Source organism: Panthera uncia, chromosome A2 (genome assembly GCF_023721935.1).
Source record: "Panthera uncia isolate 11264 chromosome A2, Puncia_PCG_1.0, whole genome shotgun sequence".
NCBI lineage: Eukaryota > Metazoa > Chordata > Mammalia > Carnivora > Felidae > Panthera > Panthera uncia.
The window spans coordinates 70784251-70809649 of record NC_064816.1 but is presented as its reverse complement, the minus strand read 5'-3'; the positions used below and the strand labels follow the sequence as shown (position 1 = coordinate 70809649).

At 43.5% G+C, this 25399-nt stretch overlaps 1 protein-coding gene and 1 pseudogene across 1 annotated transcript in view; one reads left to right on the top strand and one right to left on the bottom strand.

Annotated features, from left to right (window-relative positions):
• Positions 1–5473, top strand: part of RALA (RAS like proto-oncogene A) — a 71256-nt gene extending 65783 nt beyond the window's left edge. Inside the window, exon 5 of the mRNA XM_049642768.1 lies at positions 5288–5473. Within this exon, the coding sequence (XP_049498725.1) occupies positions 5288–5410 (123 nt within the window). The 3' untranslated portion in view covers positions 5411–5473. The remainder of the gene's footprint in view (positions 1–5287) is intronic.
• Positions 5474–7224: 1751 nt separating this feature from the next.
• On the bottom strand, positions 7225–9029 carry LOC125930745 (annexin A2-like; annotated as a pseudogene).
• Between the last annotated feature and the right edge of the window lie 16370 nt (positions 9030–25399).

Here is a 25399-nt window from a genome sequence, read left to right as displayed (position 1 = left end):
GTCTTTAACTCTGTAAGGCATACTCTTCTCGTGCTCACTGTTTAGATGCGGAAAAGAAGTGGAAAGATTATACACCTGATTCAACTTCAAAAGGCCTGTGATGGCATCTGCTGGCTCTGGGTGCAGCCAACCCTGGTGCTCGTGTCATTTCCGCACTGTTTTACTCGACACAATGGTGTCTCCTGTGGTGTCCCCCAGGCTGTATGTCGCCCGCTACTGGAAGCCTGGCACAGATTGTCGGGGGGTGGCAAGTGTTAATACTGGCTCCTATTAAACTGGCATGTATCTTGTTTGTCACAAAAAACGAATACTAACTCCTTACAAGAGTAAGGTCTCATGTCTTGTCCTCATCTGGATTCCAAATAGACCATTGGGTTGAAGTTTCAAAGAGGCAGATTTTGAATCCTCCCTGTGAAAAGCTTCAGGACCATCAGAGTGGTTGAGCCGGCTCGAGAGGGAGAGAGAGAGAGAGAGGAGAGGGAGAGGGAGACGGGGCCTCGCCTGTCGCAGAGGCCATGCCTGTCACAGAGGAGTCACCCAGAGGCAGAGGACCACATGGAAAACCTGCTTGTGGACTCACTGGGTGCCAGGTTCATCTGATGACCTTGTTAGTAGCCTTCTAGCTAAATGCTCCGGCTCTTTAAATCATGGCTCCAAGGTTGCTCTTAATTTTTTTTTTTTTTTAAGGTTGCTTTTAATTTTTAAGGAACATCTTGGAGTAATGGAAACAGATTGAGCAAGTAGATGTCAAAAAGGAGAGTGTGATTTATTATGTCAGGAGAGCCAATTTAGGTTGGGGAAAGAATTATAGGAGAAATGTAGTCTGTTTATTTTTAAGTGTTTTCATTAAAAACATGAACACATGCTTATTATATAAAGAAAAATCTGTAATATGGAGAAAAAGTGAGTCACTCCCCTCCCCTTCCTGTAAGGTAACCAACCACTGCTGATCAGGTGTGTCTTTCCAGACATTTATCTACACTTACAGACCGGCGTGTAGAATCTGAGGGAAAGCTTGTGTTTGCTTGTTTTCCCCCCATATAAATAGGACTTTTGTAGTGTATGTAGCACATTTATATACATATGGTGTATATACAACATATATATAGTATTTCTGTGTATGTAGATCATGTATTTCTGTAGTTTGCTTTGTAAATTTCATAACAGATGTAGTTGTTTCCATGCCGTTACATATAGACATAACACATTCTTGTAAACATCTAGGAAGTGTTTCATAGTTGGGCTTTTTCGTAATTCAGCCATTTTCCCGTGAGTGACGTGCCGATTGCCCGCTGTGTCTTCTCTCACAGCAGTGCTGCGGTGAGCTTTCTGTGCACCCATGCAAGGTGCATTGTGAATTTTAATAACCGGGTGCCCTCCAGAAAGCGTCCTTACTTGCACCAAAACCCTCTCCCCACTGTCTTCCCAGCACCAGGTAAAGCAACCTTTCAAAGTCACCGGGGAGGTGGCTAAACCATTGTTTCTTGATAATTAATGAGACGTGTTATAGTTGATTCATGGGCCATTCCATTTGTACATTTTCTGTGAACTCTGAAATTACTTTCTTTTCTGCCCATTGATCTTACGGCTTTATTATTTTGATTCCTAAAGCATACTTTATAGTAAAGACATTAACCGTTTGTCCATTTATGTCTGTTGTGGATATTGTCTCCTAATCCATACTACATCTTCTAACTTGGCTGACTCTTGTCTTTTGCCATGGAAAAACACTAGGGATTATGTTGTGAAATCTTTCAGTGTTTCCCTTTCTGACTCGTGGGTTCTGTGGCTTTTTTAGAAAAGCTGTCTCCCATCCTAAACTTAAAAACAATTAGAAAGTTAAAAAAAACTTACCTATAATTTTTCCCTTCTTTTTTGTTGGCTTTTATGGTAGATCCTTAATCTGTTTGAAAATTTAATATTGTCTAAGTGCTTAAACAAACAAGGCAGAGGTTTAGATTTAAGCTAATGTCTGTTGCTGCTTTTCAAAAGAGAGGTGTTTGTCGTTTCTAGTAACTTTTGTTTTTTCAGCTGTAAGTATTGTAAGCCTAGCATTCTGAGCCTGTTTGTATGTTTATCTAGTTTTGTCTTATTTTGACTTGTGTGAGAAGGATATCCTGTGATCTCTACTCTGGATTTAGAAGAGCCAAATTTTGTGTATACCAGGTTGCCCTAAAATGGGAATGGGAAAAGAAAGGAGACAGGAGAAGAAGAGGTGGGAGCAAACAGAGAAAAGTAATTTTGAAGAGTCTATATTAAAAAAAGTCAAAGGCAGCCCTGCGCTTTGGGGATGATCATGTGCCTGAGGTTGTCGAAGCCAACCCTTTATTCTTTTTTATTTTTATTTTTTTAGAGAGAGAGAGAGGGAACACGCAAGTGGGGGAGAGGGACAAAGAGAGAGAGAAAGATTGAATCCCAAGCAGGCATCACACTCAGCACAGAACCTAACACAGGGCTTGATCCCACGACCCTGAGATCATGACCTGATCTGAAATCAAGAGTTGGACACTCAGCCACCTGAGCCACCCAGGCACCCCCACAGCCCTTTATTCTTATCCCTAGTTATGCGTGTCCTTCCATGTGGCCGTTGGAACAGAGCTTCCATTAGCTTTAGCTCATTATAGTAGCTGATGCAGACTTTACAAGTTCCCCACAGCGTTTGCTAGTTAAGATGACCTTGGCGATTTCTAATAGGGATTCATTTGAAGTTCACTGCGGATACTTATCTAAAATTAGAAATTAAACCTTCTTCTGATGTCTATTCCATAGTGATAAGTCCACATCTGAAAGCCGCAGGGGAGTCCTCGGATATTACACGTAGCTAGTTTGGAAGCTCCCTGCCCTGATGGCCAACTGTGGACTCGAAGCACAGGGTTCTGAAATCTCCATCCTGGGGAAGCTGAGCCCATGGGCCCATGGGGTCTGTGTCACCTGTGTGTTTTGGTCTCCTGCATCCTCTGTGGATGTTCTTTGCTCACTTTTTCCCTGTTTTAACCATTCCCCTCACCTTGTGTGTTGGTCCTGTGTCCATTTGACTTAACCCACTAGTCTCTGATTGTTCCTTGCCTTATTATTTTTTTTTTAATAGCCTCCTTGCTTTCTGACTGACTTTTTGTTTTTCACTCCAGATCAGGAATCGGCCACTTTGTCTAAGAAATGCTGGTTCCGTTGGCAGGAATGGTATTTAGCAGCCAAAGCCTGGGGACTAATTTGCTTATTGCTGTTGGGCTGTCGTTGCTTTGTGTCCCTTCAGTGGAGTGCTGGCACATATGTATTCTTACAAGGAAGCAAATCCTGAGAGGCCACCGTTACTTCTGATTCAGGTTTAGCACTCGGGATTTTGACCCCTCTTCTCTTACACTGGAAGTCTTGGTTCCTAACCCACATCAACATAATTGCTCCCTTACACTGTCCTGTAGCATCTGTATAAAACTGTTCAAAAGGACGATACCACTGCTACTGTTAACAGCCAAGTTACAAAGTGATGTTGGAGATCCGTCTTTTTTTATTTGTTGAGCTTTTGTTTTTGTTTTTCTGTTCAGCTTCTCTTCTGAGACGTACATTCTGTATACTGTGTTTTAAAGTCCCTCGAAATAATCCTGTCCCCCGTAGGATTATGTCACCAACTCTACATATAGTCTTATTTGTTTTAGTTTGATTCTCAGTTTTTGGTCCAGTTTCATTTTTCAAGACGTAAGACATGTCCATTTCCAAAATAGAAGTTGTATAACGAGATGTATTCAGAGATGCCTCACTGTTCCCTGTACCCTGTTCCCTTCATCCTCAAAATAATACTAGTGTTTGGTTTCATTGTTTCTACTTCACATGCAGGTGGATCCACGTAACCCATATTCTACACACACACAGGCTCACTCTCTACCTGTGCTTTTCGGCGCCTTGCTTTTCCAGTCGGTCTCCTTTAGAGAGCTGGAGGCATGTTTGAAAAGGCACACTGGCCGTTACGTAACCCACATTTGTTGACCTAACAGCATTCAGAATGCACAAGCTAACCAGAATTTTTTAAATGTTTGGGGTTTTTTTTTGTTTTTTTTTTGTTTTTTTGTTTTTTTTTTTTAAACGTTTATTTATTTTTGAGACGGAGAGAGACAGAGCATGAACGGGGGAGGGGCAGAGAGAGAGGGTGACACAGAATCGAAGTAGGCTCCAGGCTCTGAGCCATCAGCCCAGAGCCTGACACGGGGCTCGAACTCACGGACCGCGAGATCGTGACCTGAGCTGAAGTCGGACGCTCAACCGACTGAGCCACCCAGGCGCCCCAAAATGTTTGTTTTTAATCGGTGTGGTGTCACTTCTTATTTCATGTTCTTGAGAAAAATAAAAAAATAAAATAGAAGTAATAACTGAATTTTTTAATTCAGAATTTGGGTATAAACCATAAAAGTTATTCATCCATTCATCACACACATAACTATTCGTGTACAGTGTGAGCCCTTATCCTTCTAGGCCCTTGTCTGTCTGCACTCAGACATTTGCTATTGATATTTAACTTTTGAGTTGTTACATTAGTAATTTTTAAATTATTATACTAATATCTCTCCTTTGCCAGTTTCTAGACATCAAGACAGACTTGATAAATTCTTAGCCTCTGGTATCAAAATGACAAAGGAAGCACTCACTTTCCTTAGCTTTGTTTCTAAAAATGGACCTGAGGAAAAACCAGTTATTAAATATAAATTTTGTTAAACATAAATTAATTACTTTTAAAGATGAACTGGTAAGATACATTTATTAATTGTAAATTGCTCAAAGACGGTCCATTGAATTTTGTCTTTGGAGCTATCATCACTCGTCTTGAAAGTTGGGATGGGAAGATCAGGTTATATTTTGTGAACATTTCTACCAAAAAGCATAACTCAGAACATTTCCCGATTTTCCCAGTGTACTTGAAGAAGACTCTAGTTTTGTGCTTTCCTGTCCCTACACGCCTCAAACAGGAGCTCTTTTTTTTTTTAATGTTTATTTGAGAGAAAGAGAGCACGCATGGGTGGGGGAAGGGCAGAGATGGGGAGAGAGAATCCCAAGCCGGCTTCACACTCAGTGCAGAACCCAGAGCCCAACACGGGGCTCGATCCCACGACCACAAGGTCACAACCTGAACTGATATCAGGAGTCAGACTCTCAACCAACAGAGCCACCCAGGTGGCCCCCAGACAAAAGCTCTTAAGTAGTTACTCTTACTTATTCCCAAGGTTTACCACTCCGGTTCCAAGAAGTACCAAGCTCATACTATCTGGTGGCTTTATTTACCCTATTTTTTTCTTTCTAGGTATTTTTTGACTTAATGAGGGAAATTCGAGCCAGAAAAATGGAAGACAGCAAAGAAAAGAATGGAAAAAAGAAGAGGAAAAGTTTAGCCAAGAGAATCAGAGAAAGATGCTGCATTTTATAATCGAAGTCCAAACTCCTTTCTTATCTTGATCATACTAATAAATATAATTTATAAGCATTGCCATTGAAGGCTCAATTGACTGAAATTACTTTAACGATTTGGAAATTGTTATGTATCACTAAAAGCATGAATTGGAACTGCACTGAGAGTCAAATTCACTTAAAAAAGAAATTAATGTGGCTTCACCAAGAAGCAGAGTTCAACTTCTCTCATAATTGCCTACATTTATCGCGGTCCTGAATGTAGCGTATGGGCTTGTGTGTCGCGGGCAGTCTTTCTGGAACTGTTAGAGCCGAGACGGGGTGGGAGGGATGAGAGGAAAGGCTACTTCCTCTGGTTTATTACAAAGCTTAAATTTTATATCATTTTAAAATGTCTTGGTCTTCTACTGCCTTGAAAAATGACAATTGTGAACATGGTAGTTAAACTGTACCACTTTTTTTTAACCATTGTTATGCAAAATATACAAGAAAAGTTATTGGCATGATTGTTGCATATAGTTAAATTGAGAGTAATTCATCTGTGAACCTGCATTAATTACCTGGTGATTAACGTAGAAAAGTGATGTAAACTTGTACATGGAAATTTTTGAATATGCCTTAATTTAGAAACTGAAAAGTACCCGGTTGTGTCATTCTGGATGTGTCCCCGCTGGTGCCGTGGGCCCATTGCCCCACGTGTCCTGGTGAGAGTATTTGCCTGGTATGGAGTACAACTTTTGTATAGACGATTCTTGCAAAATAACTGTCTGCTAGGAGTCTGTCCAAACTTAAAATGTGTGCCATACTCTGGTTCTCGAAAGTAAGGGTCCAGAGCTCCTTGATCGCTTTTCATTAACCATAAGGTAGTTTGACATGAAGGGCCAGCCCATACTTGTAAGATAATTGTAGACTGTGGGGATTCAGTACAGTTGTTTCGGTGAACCCTCGGTCCCTGGAACTCCCTTTTTACAAGTGGTGAGCTTGTGTTAAGTTGTTGGTCTCTCGGGAGCAGGGCACAGGAAAGGTGTCGTTAATGCTAATGCATTTTGCACTAGAACATTCGGGAAGGTGTGCGTGCTTGCGGCCGGTTCATTTCTACATTTGCACTTAGGAGGTGACAGTTTGGCTGCGGGAGAGTTACCGGGAGTCCCTGTAGTCCGTGTTCATAATGGAGAACACCGGAGCCACACTTTCCTAACGCTAACATCACGCAGTGAACCCCGAGTATGGTGCAGAAGGCATGTTTGGCATCTGCAGACCGAACACCAGCCTGTGTCGCCCTGGCGTGCTGTGCCCACTGGAGGAATTCTAGCATGCTGTTTGGGAACATAATTTCAATGGGAAATATACCACTGTCCAGATTTTTGTTATCTTCTTCAGAATGGGGCTAAGACGGCTAATTCAATAAACTTTGTCTTTCTTTTTGCTCAGTCCTGATTTCAACAAGTGAAAAATGCATTCAGGTGTTCCAGGTAACGGGTGTGTATGTGAAGTTAACAAAAATAGGCTTTTTAGGAACTCAGCTCTTTAGATATTACATCTGACTTGTCATGTTAAATATTTGTCCTCAAAGGGTTTGAGATGTACATCTTCTGTTTCGTATTTTTCATAGGCTATGCCGTGTGCAGAATTCAAGTTACCAATGTAACCCTGGCCCCGCGGGCCCGGCGGTCTCCGTGTGTACTCATCACAGTCTTATTTAACCAGGGGTCCTAACCACTAACATTGTGACTTTGCTTTGAGACCTTTCCTCTCCTGGGTACTGAGGTGCTATGAAGCCAACTGACAAAGACGCATCACATGTCTTAGGCTGATGCCACTACCCGATTGGTTTATTTGCAATTTGAGCCATTTAAAGACCAATAAACTTCCTTTTTTTAAATGCTTGTGGTGTTACTTGATGTTTACAATATATGTAACATGTAAAATTCAGACGACCCGACCTGGGCCTCTTCATCAGAGATTTTAAAGCCACTGAGTGTCTTGAACTCTCAGTTTAGGGCTTTCTTTTGAGTGATGCCAGATTTCCTGGATAATAGAGTCATTGCTCAGGCTCAGGGAGGGCTCAGAAATGGGAGGACCCCATGTGCACGATTACGTGGAAGATACCGTTATGCGGTCACAACTGCGCATTACTTTTAGAAGACTGCCAAACTAAAATGGCTGGGGGCCAGCTTTATATCATGTTCTAATTGGAATGATCCCCAGAGACCATTTAATTTCCAATTGTGGCAGGAGTAACCATGCTGTTACCTACCATTCCTTTCTTTTCTTTCTTTTTCCTTCCTTCCTTCCTTCCTTCCTTCATTTCTCCTTTTTTCTTGTTGATAAAGTAAAAATTTGGATTATTCATCTGTTCATGACACAGTACACAAGAGGCAAAGCGTTTCACATAGGTGTCCCTTCCAACTCCCTGAAATGTTAATTTCTTTCACTAAAAAGACTAGACATGAGAGGCAGACGGTGCTTAGGCAACTGAAATAAAGATGGTGAGGGGACACTGCTAAGGTCATCCTCACAGGGACGGGCACAAGGAGGCTGTCAGTCACAAGCTATTTTCTAAAACTTAGCTGGAAACAAAGCACCACTCCTGGCTGCTCCTGCTGGGCCTCGGTCACCCCCATCACACAGGTATGGCAACGCTTTCTGATGGTTGCCCTTCCTGTCTTGCTGGATGCTGTACTATGGGGACTTGCTGTACTTTCTCATGAATTCAGACCTCATTTTCACCAGGTCCGCTGCACTGCGAGAGACCATGATTCTAGTCAGGATTTTATCGTGAGTATCCTTGCCCTTCATGGAGTCGTACAGTCAGCAGAATACTGGGGCTTGTCCTGAATGCACTGGACTGGGTTCAGGAAAACATCTTCCAGGTGTCCTTTGACTCCTTGATGCTCTCCAGCATGTCATAGCTCAGTAGCTTTTTATCCCTGGAAGTAGCCAGACACTTTCTGGAGGTGACACACTCTTCACTCATGGTGCGGATCCACTTGAACACATCAGTTCCTTTCCTCTTCACTCCAGCATCATAGAGATCCTGGGCATCTTGGTCAGTCGGTTTATGATCGATGACAGAGTCGTCTTCCATTCTACCCTTTTTGAGGGCAACCGTCGGCTTGCAGAAGTCACCAGATGTGTCAGAAACGATGTCCTCCAGATCAGTCTTGTACATTTCCTTGTAGATTCTGTTAATTTCTTGAAGCTCCTGGTTGGTCCTTGAGCAGATGATCTCAATGAGAGAGTCCCCATCAGTCCCTAGCCCCTTCATGGAGGTTTTCAGCTCAGAAGCATCACACGGAGCAGGTGGCTGGACAAGGCTAACTTCAGAGCTGATGCAAGTTTCTTTTTGGTCCTTCTCTGGTAGGCAAAGGCAATATCCTCTGTTCTTGGTGCGGTTGGTCAAAATGTTGACAATGGTGACCTCATCCACACCTTTGGTCTTGATGGTCATTTCAGTGTTCAGAGGATCACTCTCAGGCTGATCAAGATTGGTGTGCTCTTGGACGGACCTGTATGCACTTGGGAATGTGGAGTGATCACCCTCCAAACTGAGCTTGGAGAGAATTTCATGAACAGCAGACATTTTTTTTAAAGTTTTATTTACTTATTTTGAGAGAGAGACAGAGAACACCAGTGGGGGCGAGGCAGAGAGAGGAGAGAGAGAATCCCAAGCAGGCTCTGCACTGTCAGCACAGATCCCGACTCGGGGCTCGATCTCAAAAACCGTGAGATCATGACCTGAGCCAAAATCAAGAAGAGTCGGACATTTAACCGACCGAGCGGGCCAGGTGCCCCACTTTTCTTAGTTAATTCATAAGCAGTGCCAGAATGAGCACATATAAGTTATAACTGGCATAGTTTTAACCTCACTGGACCCATGTTTAACACCAGTATGGGGTATGATGTTACATATATACCAAACAGAGGTTAGATTAAATTCTGGTCTTAAACTAAATCAGAGTTTCATGTCTCACCATTCTGGGACAAGGACATAAAACTTAATATTTGGCAACCATCAAAGCATTTACCAAAAGTTCCTGTAAAGATTTCAAAGTAATGCTTTTGATTTAACCCAGTGTTAGAAGTCTCCTTTAGCAAATTACTTAGGAAGTCAAGAGTGGCAGGTCAATAGAGGTCTTCATTCATGCCTTCCATTTTCTGTAGATTTGTATATCCCCCACCGTGGGCACTGCTGGGAATATAGCAGATGAAGGACAAACATGAGTCAGAGACAATTACAGAGATTCACACGGAAGAAACTACCCCGGTGTCCCATGCCGATGGAGAGGAAGTTAAAAAACAACAAAGATTAGGTATTCGGCCTCCTTACTCTGGGCTAGACCGCCTATTTCTTATGATTGTCAACATGAAAAATAATTAAACTGTGCATCCTATATGCAAGATACTGTATATATGTATTTAATTTTAGTGTTAATCCTATGAGGTAGGTGCTATCATTTACCCCTATTTTGCAGATGAAGAAACTGAGGCCAAAAAACAGCAGAATAACTTGCCCCGGGGCCACAAAGCTAGCAACTGTTACCTGGCACTGGAAGCATAGTGGTCTGGCTCCGTGCACAATGCAGAGTGGAGACGAGAATTCATGGTGGGAGACGCCCCACACGTCCCCAAGGCTGCAGCCGAGAACGAGAGGTGGAGGCGAAGGGGCCTCCTGTGTGTACAGCCTGGTTGCTGAGACAAAGACCAAGCGCCGAGAGGGAAAACTTTGTGCAGAGCTCAGCTGTGGAGTCAAGCCTTACAGCGTTTTTCCCATAACGTCAGGAAGGAGTCAGCCTGCCTCTGGCAGGCCGGAAATCTCCTCCCATATTTTCTTAAATGCAGAATGACTTTCCAGGCCTTTGCTCCAGCAGCCCCACACAGGGCAGGGGCCTGGAGGCAGGCGGGAGGGAGCTTGGCCGTCAGTCCGTATTCTCCGTCTTTACAGGACGCCGTTTCTGGGTATGGGGAGGGGCCTGGGGAGCACTGAACTGTGCTCAAGAGAGGCCATGAGAGAGAGAGCACTGAACTGTGCTCAAGAGAGGCCATGAGGCCTGTGATAACTTGCATGGCTAATCTGATAGAAGAACAAGATTCCTTTTATCAAAAGCCCCGATGAAAACAAACAGCTGAAGTGTAAAGGTGTTTGCAAGCAGCTAGCAGGAAATGCCCCTAAGGGCAGAGTGAAACACCCAGGGGCCCCTGGGTGGCTCAGTCCGTTAAGTGTCCGACTCTTGGTTCTCTGGCTCAGGTCACGATCTCACGGTTGGTGTGTGGGAGCCCCGCATCGGACTCTGCACTGACAGTGCGGAGCCTGCTTGGGATTCTCTCTCTCCCCCTCTCTCTGTCCCTACCCTGCTTGTGCTGTCTCTCTCTCAAAATGAACTTAAGAAAAAGAAAAAGAAAAGAAACAGCCAAAATACAAGAGTGTGTTGGATTGGAAGGGAAAGGAACAGATAGATATGAAAGCCAACATCTGGGCCCCAGCTGAAAGGTGGGTGGAGGAAGGGTGAAGAATTTCAGCCTGTAACCCCGAGAGTTGTGCGCAGACTGATCTTTGCAAAGGATGCCAGATGTCGTGGAAAGACACGGAGATGTATTTTCTAGAGTCCTGGAGGTTGGCTTAGGAGGGGCCGTAGCCAAGATTCCCTCAGATTACAGGCCAGAAGCGGGAAGTAACTTGCCTAAAATCACACAAGTGATGTAAGAGCCAGAATTAAAGCACAGGTCTTGGCTTCTAATTCCTTGTGAGTGGGGGAGGGGTAGAGAGAGGGAGAGAGAGAGAATCCCAAATGGGCTCTGCAGCATCAGTGGGGGCTCGAGCCTACAAACTGTGAGATGATGGCCTGAGGCAAAATCAAGAGTCCAATGCTAACCGACTGAGCCCCCCAGGCGCCCCTGAGGGTGCTTTAAATGGAGATAGCTCGGGGCACCTGGGGGGCTCAGTCTATTAAGCATCCAACTCAATTTCAGCTCAGGCCATCATCTCACAGTTGGTGGGATCGAGCCCCACTGACAGCATGGATCCTGCTTGGGACTCTCTCCCTCTCTCTCTCAAAACAAATAAATAAACATTTAAAAATAAAATAAAGTAAAAATAAATGGAGACAGCACAAGAGAGACTAAAGTTTCCAGAACCTGGTGAACCGGATTCCAGTCCAGCCTCTGTTGCTTCTCTCCGGCCTTGAGGAGAGAGTCAGCGGATTTCAGATTCTTGATTGTAAAACAGGCATGCACGGCCTACCTCCTAGGATTACTGTGAGGACCGCAGAGGAGTCCTCACCATTTTTGCTACAGGGCATGGATTTCGTATATGCAGAGGAAGGTTTTCACCCTGCCTGGCCCCCAGTTCCCAACCAAACCCGTGTCTGTGTGACATTCTGTTTGGCATTGATTAAACCGTGCAGATGCCTTCCTGAGCCCGTCTATTTCACGCTGACAGGTGAGAAAAAAGGAACTAGGAAACTTGTTGAAGGAGCCAGAGATTCAGGTTGTCCCACATCGGTCCTCAGCGAATCTTAGCCCTGAATGGACCCTCCGATGACTAGTCACGGGGACTGGAAAGTGAGGTCTGCAGAGACCGGGTGGCCTGTGCAATGTCACAGCAGGAAAGGCAGAATGAAGACAGTCCTGCTCTGCTGGCTGAGTCCACTCCATGCGGTTCTATCCCACTCTGGTACCTCATGAGAGTCAGGAATCCTCCCAGCGAGGTGGGGGATACTAGGCATGAGGATCGTGGAAAGGACAGGTCGGATACAGCTCGTGATTCCTCAGCCTCACTGGAGCCCTGGGGGAGAGGCAAAGTCAGGAATCCTTAACATGGGCATAAGTAATCACTCTGGCCTCTGACATGAACCCTCCAGCCTAGGGGAAGCCTTCAGGACACGTATTGACCGAGTCTGGGGAGATCCAATCATTCAACGTCTTTTGACACTTGGTGTGCAGGAGGCACACAGTTGAGCATTGCTGAAGAATTTTGGGCCTGAAGATTTTCTTTTAAGATTTTATTTTTTAAGTAATCTCTACACCCAACATGGAGCTTGAATTTACAACGCCAAGATCAAGGGTTGCGTGTTCCACCGACTGAGTTAAAGCAACCCAAGGTACCAGCTCCAAGAACCAGCACCCCCCACTTCATAGGCTATGCATGAGGTTGCATTTGGGAAGGATGGGGGGCTCATTGACTCAAACCACCAAAGTAGAATCACCTCTTCACCTTGATCCTCCGTTCCGGTGGTCGGCTTGCGATCACAAAAAGCAATCTTCTTGAGTGGCCAGTAGCATACGGGAAGCACACGGGTGAAACAGGTACGTGCACCTACATATACACATCATACCGTGCCTCTCTCTTATCTGGCCCCCAGCGTACAACATTCCTGAGATAAGGAAAATGCTGTAAATCTCAGAAAAGTGACAGTAAATGAAAAGGACAGTACATGCTGAGATGGGCCAAATAAATTGTGAAACCTAAGTCACGGTTGTATGTATTTATTCTGAGACAGAGTAACATTCGTGAGCTTGTATCAACATAGGACTCAGAAAGGCCAGCCCCAGCCAGCACCATATCTGGGTTGCCTCCCTGGGCCCCACCATGCCCTACTGGGTGTCTGCCAGAGAGAGATGGAAACATTCAAGACAATCAGCAACTGCTTTCTGCCTTTGCTCCTCTTGCTGGGAGAGGCTTCGGCTGTGTCATTGTCCTGATGCCAAAGATAATGGCTTCTAGGAGAGAAGGCACAAACCTTCTGAGGTCATCGACTATGTGGGCCTTGGAAGGCCATCCTGAGATGGTCAAGGTCGGCAGGTCTCAGCAGTGCAGCAGCATGGGGTGCTTCTAGAGTGGAAATCTCGATGCCAGGAAGCAGGTTCCTTTTGTTCCATGACAGACCATTCATTCAGTCATTCATCCATCCATCCGTTCATTCGTCAAACATAATTCTTCATTCTTCTCCATCTTTACCACCAGCATCCTCATGCAAGCAAAATGAGCTATTCCAATAGCCTCCTAGTTTCTCACTGTACCCACTCCAGCTCCCCTCCTGGCCCCGAGTCAGGCCATCCTGGTTACAGCAGTCAGAGCAAAGGTCAGAGCTGATCAGGTCCTCCCTTTGCTTAAACCATCGCATTAACTTCCAATTTTTTTGTTAGGATAAACACAGAACTTAAAAAAAAAAAAAAAAAAAAAAAGATGTGGTAGGCTGAACAACACCCTTTCAAAGATGTCTATGTCCTAACCCCCAGGACCCATGAATATGTTACTACCTTACATGGCAAAAGGGATTTTGCAAATGTGATTGAGTAAGGCTCTTGAGATGGGGGGGTCATCCTGGAATATCTTGGTGCACTCAGTGTAATCACAAGCATCCTTATAAAATGGAGGCAGAAAGGTCAGAGTCCAGGTTGGAGACAGAGACAGGACAACAGAAGCAGACAGCCAAGCCACTGGCTTCCTTCCCTTCATTGGCTTCCAGTAATTCAGGACCCAAGGACATGATGACCCCCCTGGATTATGTATTCAATGAGTTAGCAACAATGTTGCTTTTACTGACCAGCCTGTCCCCCTGGTACATACTAATGCTCAACAAGCACTGATGGGAGTGACTGAGGTTGGTGCAGAGATCAGACAGCCGCAAGGAGCCTCCACACCAGAAAGGAAGCAGTTTCTGTGCACAGCGTCAAACAACATAGGAAGTGCTATCGAAGTGTGAAAAAAAGTGGGGCGTCACTAAGCCACCCCTATCCACGGAGCCGTGTTGTCTATTTATTTAACTTTTTACGATGGAGAAAGTCATTCACGCACACCTGTATCTTCCATCCAGTTTCAGTAAGTAGCAACATTTGCCAATTGTTTTCATCTTTTTCCACAACTACTTTTTTTTTTTTCTGGGGTATTTTAAAGTAACCCCAAGAAATTATTTTACTTTACCCATAAGCACTTCTCTTTTGTTTCTGAATGTTTTAACTTTTTTTTTAATGATTTGCCCAAAGTCATATGGGCTTTTTTTTTTTTTAAGTTTATTTATTTTTGAGACAGAGAGAGAGCATGAACAGGGGAGGGGCAGAGAGAGAGGGAGACACAGAATCAGAAGCAGCCTCCAGGCTCTGAGCCATCAGCCCAGAGCCTGACGCAGGGCTCGAACTCACGGACTGTGAGATCGTGACCTGAGCTGAAGTCGGATGCTTAACAGACTGAGCCACCCAGGCGCCCCTGTTTTAACTTTTTAAAAAAGGCGGCATCATGTGTATTTTATTTATTTATTTATTTTCTTATTTTTAATGTTTATTGTTGAGAGAGGAAGCATGAACAGAGGAGGAGCAGAGAGACAGGGAGACACAGGATCCGAGGCAGGCTCCAGACTCTGAGCTGTCAGCACAGAGCCCAACCTGGGGCTCAAACCCACGGACCACAAGATCACAATCTGAGCCGAAGTCATACACTTAACTGACTGAGCCACCCAGGCGCCCCTATTTATTTTTTTAAGTAATCTCTACACCCAATGTGGGGCTCAAACTCCTGAGATCAAGAGTCTCATGTTTGTTCTACCAACTGAGCCAGCCAGGCGCCACCATGATTTCTGAATATTTTATTTGTTTGTTTTAATTTTTTTAAATGTTTATTTATTTATTTTGAGAGAGAGAGAGAACATGAGGGGAGGGGCAGAGAGAGGGAGACAGAGAATCCCAAGCAGGCTCCGTGCTGTCAGCACAGAGCCCCACGCAGAGCTCAAACTCATGAACCGTGAGATCGTGACCTGAACTAAAATCAAGAGTCAGATGCTTAACTGACTGAGCCCCCCAGGCACCCCGTTTCTGGATATTTCGAAACAAATTCCAGTTCTCACGTCACTTCACTTACAAACACTTCAGGATACACCTCCAATAGGTGAAGGTGATTTTTGTTCATACACATGACATCATACCTAACAAACCTAAAAATTCCTTCAGATTAATACCTAGTCTGTATTCAAAATTTTCCTGTTTTCTCCCCCCAAAAGTCTCTTTTTCATTTGTTTCCGTTGGGATCCAAATACAGTCCACACATCATATTTTATTGCATGTTCCAGTCTTTTCTTTTATAAATTTTTATGTTAGAATAATTTTAGATTTACAGGCACGTTGCCAAGATCGTACAGAGTTCCTGCATACCCTTCTCCCAGCTACTCCCAGGTTATGTTAACATAACCAGGGTCTTGTCACAAGGAATAAATTAACACTGGTACAAAACAGTTAAGCTACAGACTACGTGAGATCTCACCACTGTTCCCCCTTTATCTGTTTCACGGTCTAATCTGGAACCCACACTGAACTTAATCTTCACGTCTCCTCTGTCCCCTCCAGTCAATGACAGTTCCTAACAGAGATGACCGGAAAGCGTCGGGGCACAGGCCTTGTGGCAGAGAAGGCACTCGGTCACTGTGAGCTCCCCACTTTGCCTCACTGGCAATATGTCTAAGTCCCACTCATCTTCCCCACCATCCTCTTTGCAGTCGGTAGGCATTGGCATATAAAATGGTGGGTCTTACATTCATTCAAAAGACATGAGGTTGTCGACCAAGGCGTGGGGAAACACACACAGCTGGGAGGGCGATTTGGCAGGGTCTATTAAAATATAAAACGTACGGGCCCTAATGCTCACAACACTCCCTTTCTCTGTGTCTCACTAAAGAAACACTCTCACGTGTGCCCAGAGTCATGTTCAAGGTGGTTTCCTGCAGCATTGTTCACTGGAGAAGCACCAGGAACCACTTGTCTAGGAGCAAAGGTGTGGTTAAACAAAACATAACACAGTCATACAATACAGTGCGTTTACAATAGTGTAAAGGAACATGGGGAACCTGGGCGGCTCAGCCGGTTGAGCGTCCAACTCTTGGTTTCCAACCGGGTCATGATCCCAGGGCCGTGGGATCAAGTCCCGGGTTGGGCTCTGGGCTGAACATAGACCTTGCTTGAGATTCTTTCTCTCTCTCTCTCTCACTTTCTCTCTCTCTGCCCCTCCCCTGTTTGCTCGTGCTCTCTCGCTCTCTGGCTCTGTCAAAAATAAAAAAAAATAAAAGTTCAACAGTGTAAAGGAACAGACTACAACTATTTATCAGCATAAGAAGTTCTCTAAGCCTGTGTGGCTCAGTCCATTAAACGTCTGACTCATTTTCAGCTCAAGTCATGATCTCATGGTTTGTGAGTTGGAGCCACACATCTGGCTTCTTCACTGAGTGTGAGAAGCCTGCCCGGGATCCTCTCTCTCTCTCCCTCTCTCTCTACTCCTTCCCCGCTCACACTCTCTCTTAAAAGTAAACTTTAAAAAAAATTCTCTAAAATATCCTTAATTCAAAAATGCATCTTGCACTGTGATACAAACAGTATGATAACTTTTTTGTAAAACCCATATATGAAACAGCACCATATACATTCTTTGAGTTTGTATATCTTGAGAAAAGCATTTTTAAAAAATCTAGATTATATACCTCATATACATAATAATGGTTATCACTGGGCAGATGGTGGAAAAGGAAAGGATTCAGGGATTGAAACCTTATCCAATTTATTTTACCATATTTAAATAAGGAATGCATTTGGGGCACCTGAGTGACTCAGTTAAGTGCCCAACTTCGGCTCAGGTCACCATCTCACGGTTTGTGAGTTCAAGCCCTGCATCAGGCTCTGTGCTGACAGCTCAGAGCCTGGAACCTGCTTCGGATTCTGTGTCTCCTTCCCTCTCTGCCCCAGCCCTGCTCACACTCTGTCTCTCTCTCTCTCTCTCTCTCTCTCTCTCTCTCTCAAAAATAAACAAACATTAAAAATTTTTTTTAATTTTTTTTTAACGTTTATTTATTTTTGAGACAGAGAGAGACAGAGCATGAATGGGGGAGGGGCAGAGAGAGATGGAGACACAGAATCGGAAGCAGGCACCAGGCTCCGAGCCATCAGCCCAGAGCCTGACGCGGGGCTCGAACTCACGGACCGTGAGATCGTGACCTGAGCTGAAGTCGGATGCTTAACCGACTGAGCCACTCAGGCGCCCCTAAAAAAATTTTTTTAATAAATAAATAAGAAATGCATTCAGGTACTACTTACATAACTGAAATTAATCTTTAAAGCATATGATCACACATATCCAACAAAGGCCTTGTATCAAGAATATATAAAGAGGGGCGCCTGGGTGGCTCAGTCGGTTAAGCGTCCGACTTCAGCTCAGGTCACGATCTCGCGGTCCGTGAGTTCGAGCCCCGCATCAGGCTCTGGGCTGATGGCTCAGAGCCTGGAGCCTGCTTCCGATTCTGTGTCTCCCTCTCTCTCTGCCCCTCCCCCGTTCATGCTCTGTCTCTCTCTGTCTCAAAAATAAATAAAAAAAAAAAAGTTAAAAAAAAATTTTTTTAAAGAATATATAAAGAATTCTCAAAGCTCAACAGTAACACACAAACCCCAATTAGGAAACGGACAAGAGACATAAACAGGTATTACACTAGATGGCAAACACATGAAACACATAAACACATGAAAAGATGTTCATCATCATTAGCCATTAAGAGAATGCAAATTAAACACACTGTCAAGATAATGAAAAGATAAGCCACAGACGGGGAGAAAATACTTCCAAAAGGCACATCTGTTAAAAGATTGTTATCCAAAAACATGCAAAGAACACTTAACATTTAACAATAAGAAAACAGGGGCACCGGGGTGGTCCATTCGGGTTAAGTGTCTGACTCTTGATTCAGCTCCGGTCATGTTCTCATAGTTCCCTGCATCGGCTCTGTGTTGACAGCTTGGAGCCTGCTTGGAATCCTCCCCCTCTCTCTGCCCCTCCCCTGCTCACTCTCTCTCTCTTTCTCTCAAAAATAAATAAATAAACATTAAAAAAAAAATAAGAAAACAATTCAGTTACAAAATGGGCCAGAGACCTTAACGGACACCTCACCAGAGAAGACATACAGATGGCAAATAAGGATATGAAAAGATGCTGCACGTCATGTATGTCACCAAGGAAATGCAAGTTAAACCAAGGAGCTACCACTACCCGCCTATTAGAGTGGCCAAGATCTGGCACATTGACAACACCAAGTGCTGGTGAGGATGGGGAACAGAAAGAACCCTCATTCACTGCTGCAAATGCAAAACGGAACAGCCACTTTGAGCCCAGCGATTAATTTTATAACTATTATTCTAAATTCTTGTTCTGTTATATGGCTTAAATCGGTTTTGATCAGTTTGTTAGCTGTCGCTACTTCCTGGAGTTTCTCTTGAGGAGAGTTCTTCCGTTTCGTCATTTTGGGTAGTCCCTAAGGTAGCTTCAAACTGCAGGGCACTTCCCCTGTGCTGTCTGGAGTAACTTGTGTTGGTGGGCGGGGCCGCAGTCAGACTGGTGTGTACCTTCTCTTCCCCTCTCCCACTGTGGAGTGGTGTGGCCCCTGTCTGGGCTACTTGCACACTGCCAGGCTTGTGGTGCTGCTTCGATGGGATCTGGTGTATTAGCTGGGGTGGATCCGCAAGGTGCACAGGGGTGGGAGGGGCAGGCTTAGCTCTCTTTGCCCATCAGAGGTCCCCTGTGGGAGGGGGAGAACAACCACTTTGAAAGACAGTTTGGTGGTTCTTACAAATCTAACTATCCTCATGCCATGCAATCCAACAGTTGTGTTCCTTGGTATTTACCCAGAGAAGCTGAAAACTTACATCCACACCAAAACCTGCACTTGGATGTTTACGGTAGCTTTATTTTTATTTTTAAGTTTATGTGTTCATTTTGAGGGAGATGTGGGGGGAGGAGGACAGAGAGAGGGAGAAAGAGAATCCCAAGCAGGTTCCATGCTATCAGCACAGAGCCCTGCAGAGCCCTTTGTGGGGCCTGAACTCACGAACTGTGAGATCATGACCTGAGCCAAAACCAAGAGTTGGACACTTAACCGACTGAGCCACCTAGGTGTCCCACAGCAGCTTTATTTATTTATTTATTTATTTTTTAATGTTTATTTATTTTTGAGAGAGAGAGACAGAGCATGAGCAGGGGAGGGGCACAGAGAGAGGGAGACACAGAAAGTGAAGCAAGCTCCAGACTCCGAACTGACAGCACAGAGCCCGATGTGGAGCTCAAACTCACGAGCCATGAGATCAGGACCTGAGCCAAAGTCAGACTGACTGAGCCACCCAGGTGCCTCACAGCAGGTTAATTTTTAATTGCCAAAACTTGGAAGCAACTATGATATCCTTTGATAGGGGAATGGATACATAAACTGTGGCACCTCCAATAGTGGAGTATTCGGTTCTAAAGAAAAATGAGCCTGGAGGAGCCTTGAATGCACACTACTAAGTGAAAGAAGCCAACCTGGAAAGAGTACATATTGTATAATTCAACTACATGACACTCTGGAAGAGGTAAAAAGTAGTTAAAAGATCAGTGGTTGCCAGGGTTTAGAGAGGAGGGGTGAATGAACAGGCAGAGCACAGATGATTTTTAGGGCAGTGAAAATATTCTGTATGATACCATAGTGATGGATACATATCATTATAAATTTGTTCAAACCCATAGAATGTATGACACCAAGAGTGAAACCTAATGTAAACTCAGGATTCTGGGTCATAATGATGCATCAATGTAGCTTCATCAATGGTAATAAATGTACCGCTCTTGTGGGGATTGTTGGTAATGAAGGAGGCTATGCACCTGTAGGGGCAGGAAGTATACGTCTCTTAATTTTGGACCTAAAACTGCTCTAAAAAATAAAGTCTGTTTTAAAAATGCATGGAAGTGGTCCCTGGGTGGCTCTGTCGGGTAAATGGCTGACTCGGCTCAGGTCATGATCTGATGGTTTGTGGGTTCGAGCCCCGAATCGGGCACTGAACAGACAATGCAGAGCCTGCTTGGGATTCTCTCTCTCTACCCCTCTCACATTCTCTCTCTCTCTCTCTCAAAATAAATAAATGTTCAATTCAATTTAATTCAATTCAAATGCGTGGAAAAAAACCTCTCTATCTGCAGATGACATGATTTTGTATATAGAAAATCCAGAAGGATCCACTGAAAGCTATTACAACTAATAAGTTCAGCAAGGTTGAGAATACAACATCAATATGCAAAAATCAGTTGTATTTCTATATACTAGCAATGAACAATCTGAAACTGAAAATAAGAACAACAATTTCATTTACAATAGTGTCAAAAGAGTAAAATACTTACAGATAAACTTAACAAAAGAAATGCAAAATGTATGGTCTGAAAACTTAAAAAAAATTGTTGGAAGAAATTAAATACAAACTAAATAAATGAAAAGACATCCTGTGTTCATGGGTTAGAAGATTTAATATTGCTAAGATGGCAGTACTTTCTAAAATGATCTACATATTCAATGAAATCCTTATCAAAATCCCTGATTTTTTGCAAGAAGTGATTCTAATATTCATATGTAAATTCAAAAAACTCAGGATAGCCAAAACAATCTTGCAAAAAGAACAAAGTCCTGATTTTATTTTATTTTATTTTATTATTGATTTCTTTAGAGAGGGAGAGAGAGAAAGAGCATGGGAGCAGGAGAGAGGGGTGGAGAGAGGGGCAGAGACAGAGAGAGAGAATCCATGCTTAGTGTGGAACCCAACACGGGCTAGATGCCATGACCCTGGGATCATGACCTGAGCTGAAATCAAGAGTTGAAAGCTCAACCCACTGGACCACCCAGGCACCCCCAAAGTCCTGATTTTAAAATGTATTACAAAGCTAGTGTAATCAAGACTGTGTGGTAGGCATAAGAATAGACAAATCGATCAATGGAATAGAATGAAGAATCGCTTGCAGTCAATCTATTTTGGACAAGGGTGTCAAGACAAATCAAAGGGAAAGAATAGTTTTTCAACGAAATAGTGCTGGGACAACTGGATATCTACATACAAAAGAATGAAATTGAACTCTTTGTTCATACCATACAAAAACATTAACTTGAAATAGATCAATGACCTAAACATAAGGGCTAAAACAACAAAAGTCTTAGAAGAAAATACAGACATAAATCTTCATAACCTTGGATTAGGCAAAGGTTTCTAAAGCTATAAGACAAAAAACATACAACAATAGAAAAGTATATAGATAAATTGAACTTCATCAAAATTAAAATCTTTTGTGCTTCAAAGAATACCACCAAGAAAGCATAAAGAATGGAAGAAGATATTTGCAAATCATATATTTAAGGGACTTGTACCTAGATTATATGAAAAACTCATACAACATAACAATAAAAAAATGAATGACCCAATTTAAAAATGGACAAAGGATCCAAGCAGACATTTCTTCCAAAGAAGATATGCAAATGGCCATTAAGCAAATGAAAGGTACTCAATGTCTTTAGTCACTAGAGAAATTAAAATCAGAACCACAATGAGGGGCACCTGGCTGGCTCATTGGGTGGGGCGTGCAATTTTTGATCCCAGTGTCATGGGCTCAAGCCTCACATTAAGTGTAGAGATTACTTAAAAATAAAATCTTAAAAAAAAAAAAAACACCGTAAGATCCTACTTCACACCCACCAGGATGGCTATAGTCAAAAAGACATAATAAAAAGTGTTGGTGAAGATGTAGAGAAATTAGAATCCTCATACACTGCTGGTGAGAACATAAAATAGTATAGCTGCTTTGGAAAACAGTTTGGCGGGTCCTGAAAAGATTAAACATAGAGTGACCATATAATCTGGCAATTCCACTCCTAGATGGAACAGCTGAAAAAAAATGAAAACGTACATCCACACAAACACTTGTATGTAAATGTTCATAGTAACATTGTTCTTAATAGCCAAAAGTGGAAACAACCAATCGATTCATAATAACCAATCAATTCAATCAATTCATAGTAGCCAATCAATTCAATCAATAAAATAGCCAATCAATTCAATCAATCATAATAGCCAAAAGTGGAAACAACTGATAAGTAGATAAACAAAGGTGCTATATCCATTCCATGGAATATTATTCAGCAATAAAAATGAATAAAGTACTGATGCCCACTGCAGCATGGATGAACCTTGATGAAATTATCCTCAGCGCAAGAAGCCAGATTACAAAGGGCTAAAATTATATGATTATAAGTATGATATGATTTCTTTTGTATGAAATGTCCAGAACAGGCAGATCTCTATGGACAGAAAGCAGATCAGTGATTAGTAGTTGCTTGGAGCTGAGGGTTTGGGAGAAATAAGGGATAAGTGCTGATTGGTAGAAAGTTTCTTTTTGGGGTGACACAAAGGCTCTACCTTGACTGTGGTGATGGTTGTAGAACTCTTTTAATATATTAAAAACCATTGAACTGTACACTTTAAATGAATGAATTATATGGTCTATACAAGTTGCATACACAAATGAATTCAGATTAAAAAAGAAGTGATGGAAAACTGAATAAGAACAGTAATATGCCAAGGTCAATGTCCTGGTTTTGATACTATACTACAGCCAAATAGGATATCACTAGTGGGGGGGAGTGAGGTGAAGGGTACACGGGACTCTCTGTACTAATTTTACAGTGTCCTGCGAGCCCATAATCATTTCAGGATAAAAGTTTTAAGATAAAATAGAATTTCCCAAAATCGGAATGCTCTCTCTCCTGAGAAATGATGATTTCTCCATTGCTAGAGTTTTAAAAATGTTGTGACTCTGAATCAGGATCACAAAAGATATATAGTTCGTTCATTCATTTGAGGGCTGGTGATCAATAAGGCTTTTCTAGGGCAAATTTGGACCGGCTGCTATACAAGCCTAGGTACCCCTCCTCTATTTCCTAGGCCTGCAATGTGTGATCTGGAATGTGGAATTCTCCCAAAGGGCCTGGAAGGGCCACCTGTCCTCAGGGTTCCAAGGCTGACACACAATATCTCAGTTCAGCTCTCCCTGAGCAAACCCTTCTCAGTTCAGCCCCAGCTCTTAGGTAATGAAGCTGGGAGTGGTGGGGTGTGGGGAGCAGCTCTCTCCAGAAGCATCTCTGATAAGAAGCAGAGTGACTTCCCGCTCCAGGAGCCATGTGAAGATAGAGACTGAGTCTTACTCTTGAATATCCCCTGCCTAGTGCTTTGCCCAAAACAAGAGAACTGGCTTGTGGATACAGACCTCTTGAAGTTCCCTCTTGAAGCCAGTGGGTCTCAATTCTGACTACACGTTAGAGCTCTGAAAACATGTTCTATATCCAGAGCAGTTAAATCAGATGTATTTGTTTTTCTTGCTTTCCTATTTCATAGCATCCTCGATGTCATTCTTACATCAGGCTCAGTGATGAGCTTCTGAGGGATGTTTCTGACGATGACCTTCAGTAGAGAGCAGCACCCATCAGTCCCGAGGAGGGTTCGCTTAAACAGGATGTCAACTCGATATCCAGTTTGGGGCTTATCTAAGCTTCCACCAGTTTATTTTATCTATTTTATTTATTTATTATTTAAAAAAAAATTTTAACGTGTATTTATTATTGAGAGAGAGAGACAGAGCATGAGCATGGGGGGTGGGGCAGAGAGAGGAGGAGACACAGAATCCGAAACAGGCTCCAGGCTCTGAGCTGTCAGCACAGAGCCCGACGCAGGGCTTGAACCCACAAACCGCGAGATCATGACCTGAGCCGAAGTCAGACACTTAACTGACTGAGCCACCCAGGCACCCCTATTTTATCTATTTTAATGTACATGTTAGCAAGCCCTCTTGCTCAACTATAAACCCCAGCTGTTAAAGCCAGAAGTAGACAAGACCACTTAACTCATGCTCTAACTGCAACCCATTGTTCTTATTTCTTATTGCACTTTCTTGAGGCATTGAAGAAGATGTTTTGCAATGACCAGAACATTCCAACTCCCCTGTCAGGAAAGCCCTGATAGCAACAGAATGCCTAGAAGACCACACCCTCCACGTCCCTGCCCCTGCCTACGATCCCATGCTGAACACACACTACCATCCCCCGCTGTGGTCACTTGCTCTCTGCCTGCTCTCTTGCACCTCCCCCTGCTCCCAGCACCTGAAATAAATCTCTCTCTCTTTCTCTTTTCCAAACCCTTGTCTCTTGAGTTATTGGCTTCTCTTGTGACAGGCTTATCCGAGTTTGGTCAGCAACAGGGTTGGCAAACCCAGCCAGGAGCTATGTGTCCAGCTCCCTGGGTTCTCCAGGACGGGGCAGTTCAGCTTGCCAGCACCAGGGCTCACCTGCTCATTTCCTGAGTTAGTGGCTGTGATAGGTCATTGGGTAACACTTACACATAGAAAGCATAAGCCCCAAATACCAAAAGTGGTACAGTGAGAAGGAAGTGTACTTCCCACCTTGGCTCCCCAGAGGCCACCATTTGTACCAGCTCATGTTTCTTCCCAGACAACACACCCATATAACCTTAGTAGAGATGCATCTTACAACTCTCGTGTGCTTTGGTGTGTTGTAAATGGTTCTGAAAAGAAAGATACATTTAGGAGTGACAGTAAAACCTTGGATTGCGAGTAACTGTTCTGCGAGTGTTCCGCAAGACGAGCAAACGTTTCTAATAAATTTCAGCTTGATGAAGGAGCGGTGTCTCGCAATATGAGTCGTACGTGTCGCCGAAGGTCACGGGATCACAACTGAGCCGAAGGTGCTTGGAATTCGCTTTGATACGCAAGTGCTTTGGATCACAGGCATGTTTCCAGAACGAATTATGCTCGCAAACCACGGTTTTACTGTACTGCACTCTATCTACTTCACAGTGTATATTTGCCTGGTAAAAAGCTCTGTTTCTCAAACTTATTTGAACCCAGAACTCTTCTTTTGGAGAGGAGTCTTTTTTTTTTTTTTTGAGAGAGAGAGAAAGGGCACAAGTGAGTGAGGGGCGGAGAGAGAGACAGAGAGAAGTGGGGCTCACCTGGGGCTTGTGTTTTTTTTACCTGATGTGGGGCTCGTGCTCACTTGAGGAAGATTCTTAAAGACATTTTCTAGTACTGGCATTTTCTGACACCACATATAGGAGAATGCTCATGTGGCAGGGTCCTGTTTGATAAATTAGTGAACATGTCTTCATTCCTGGTCATTCCTGGGCCTTTTGA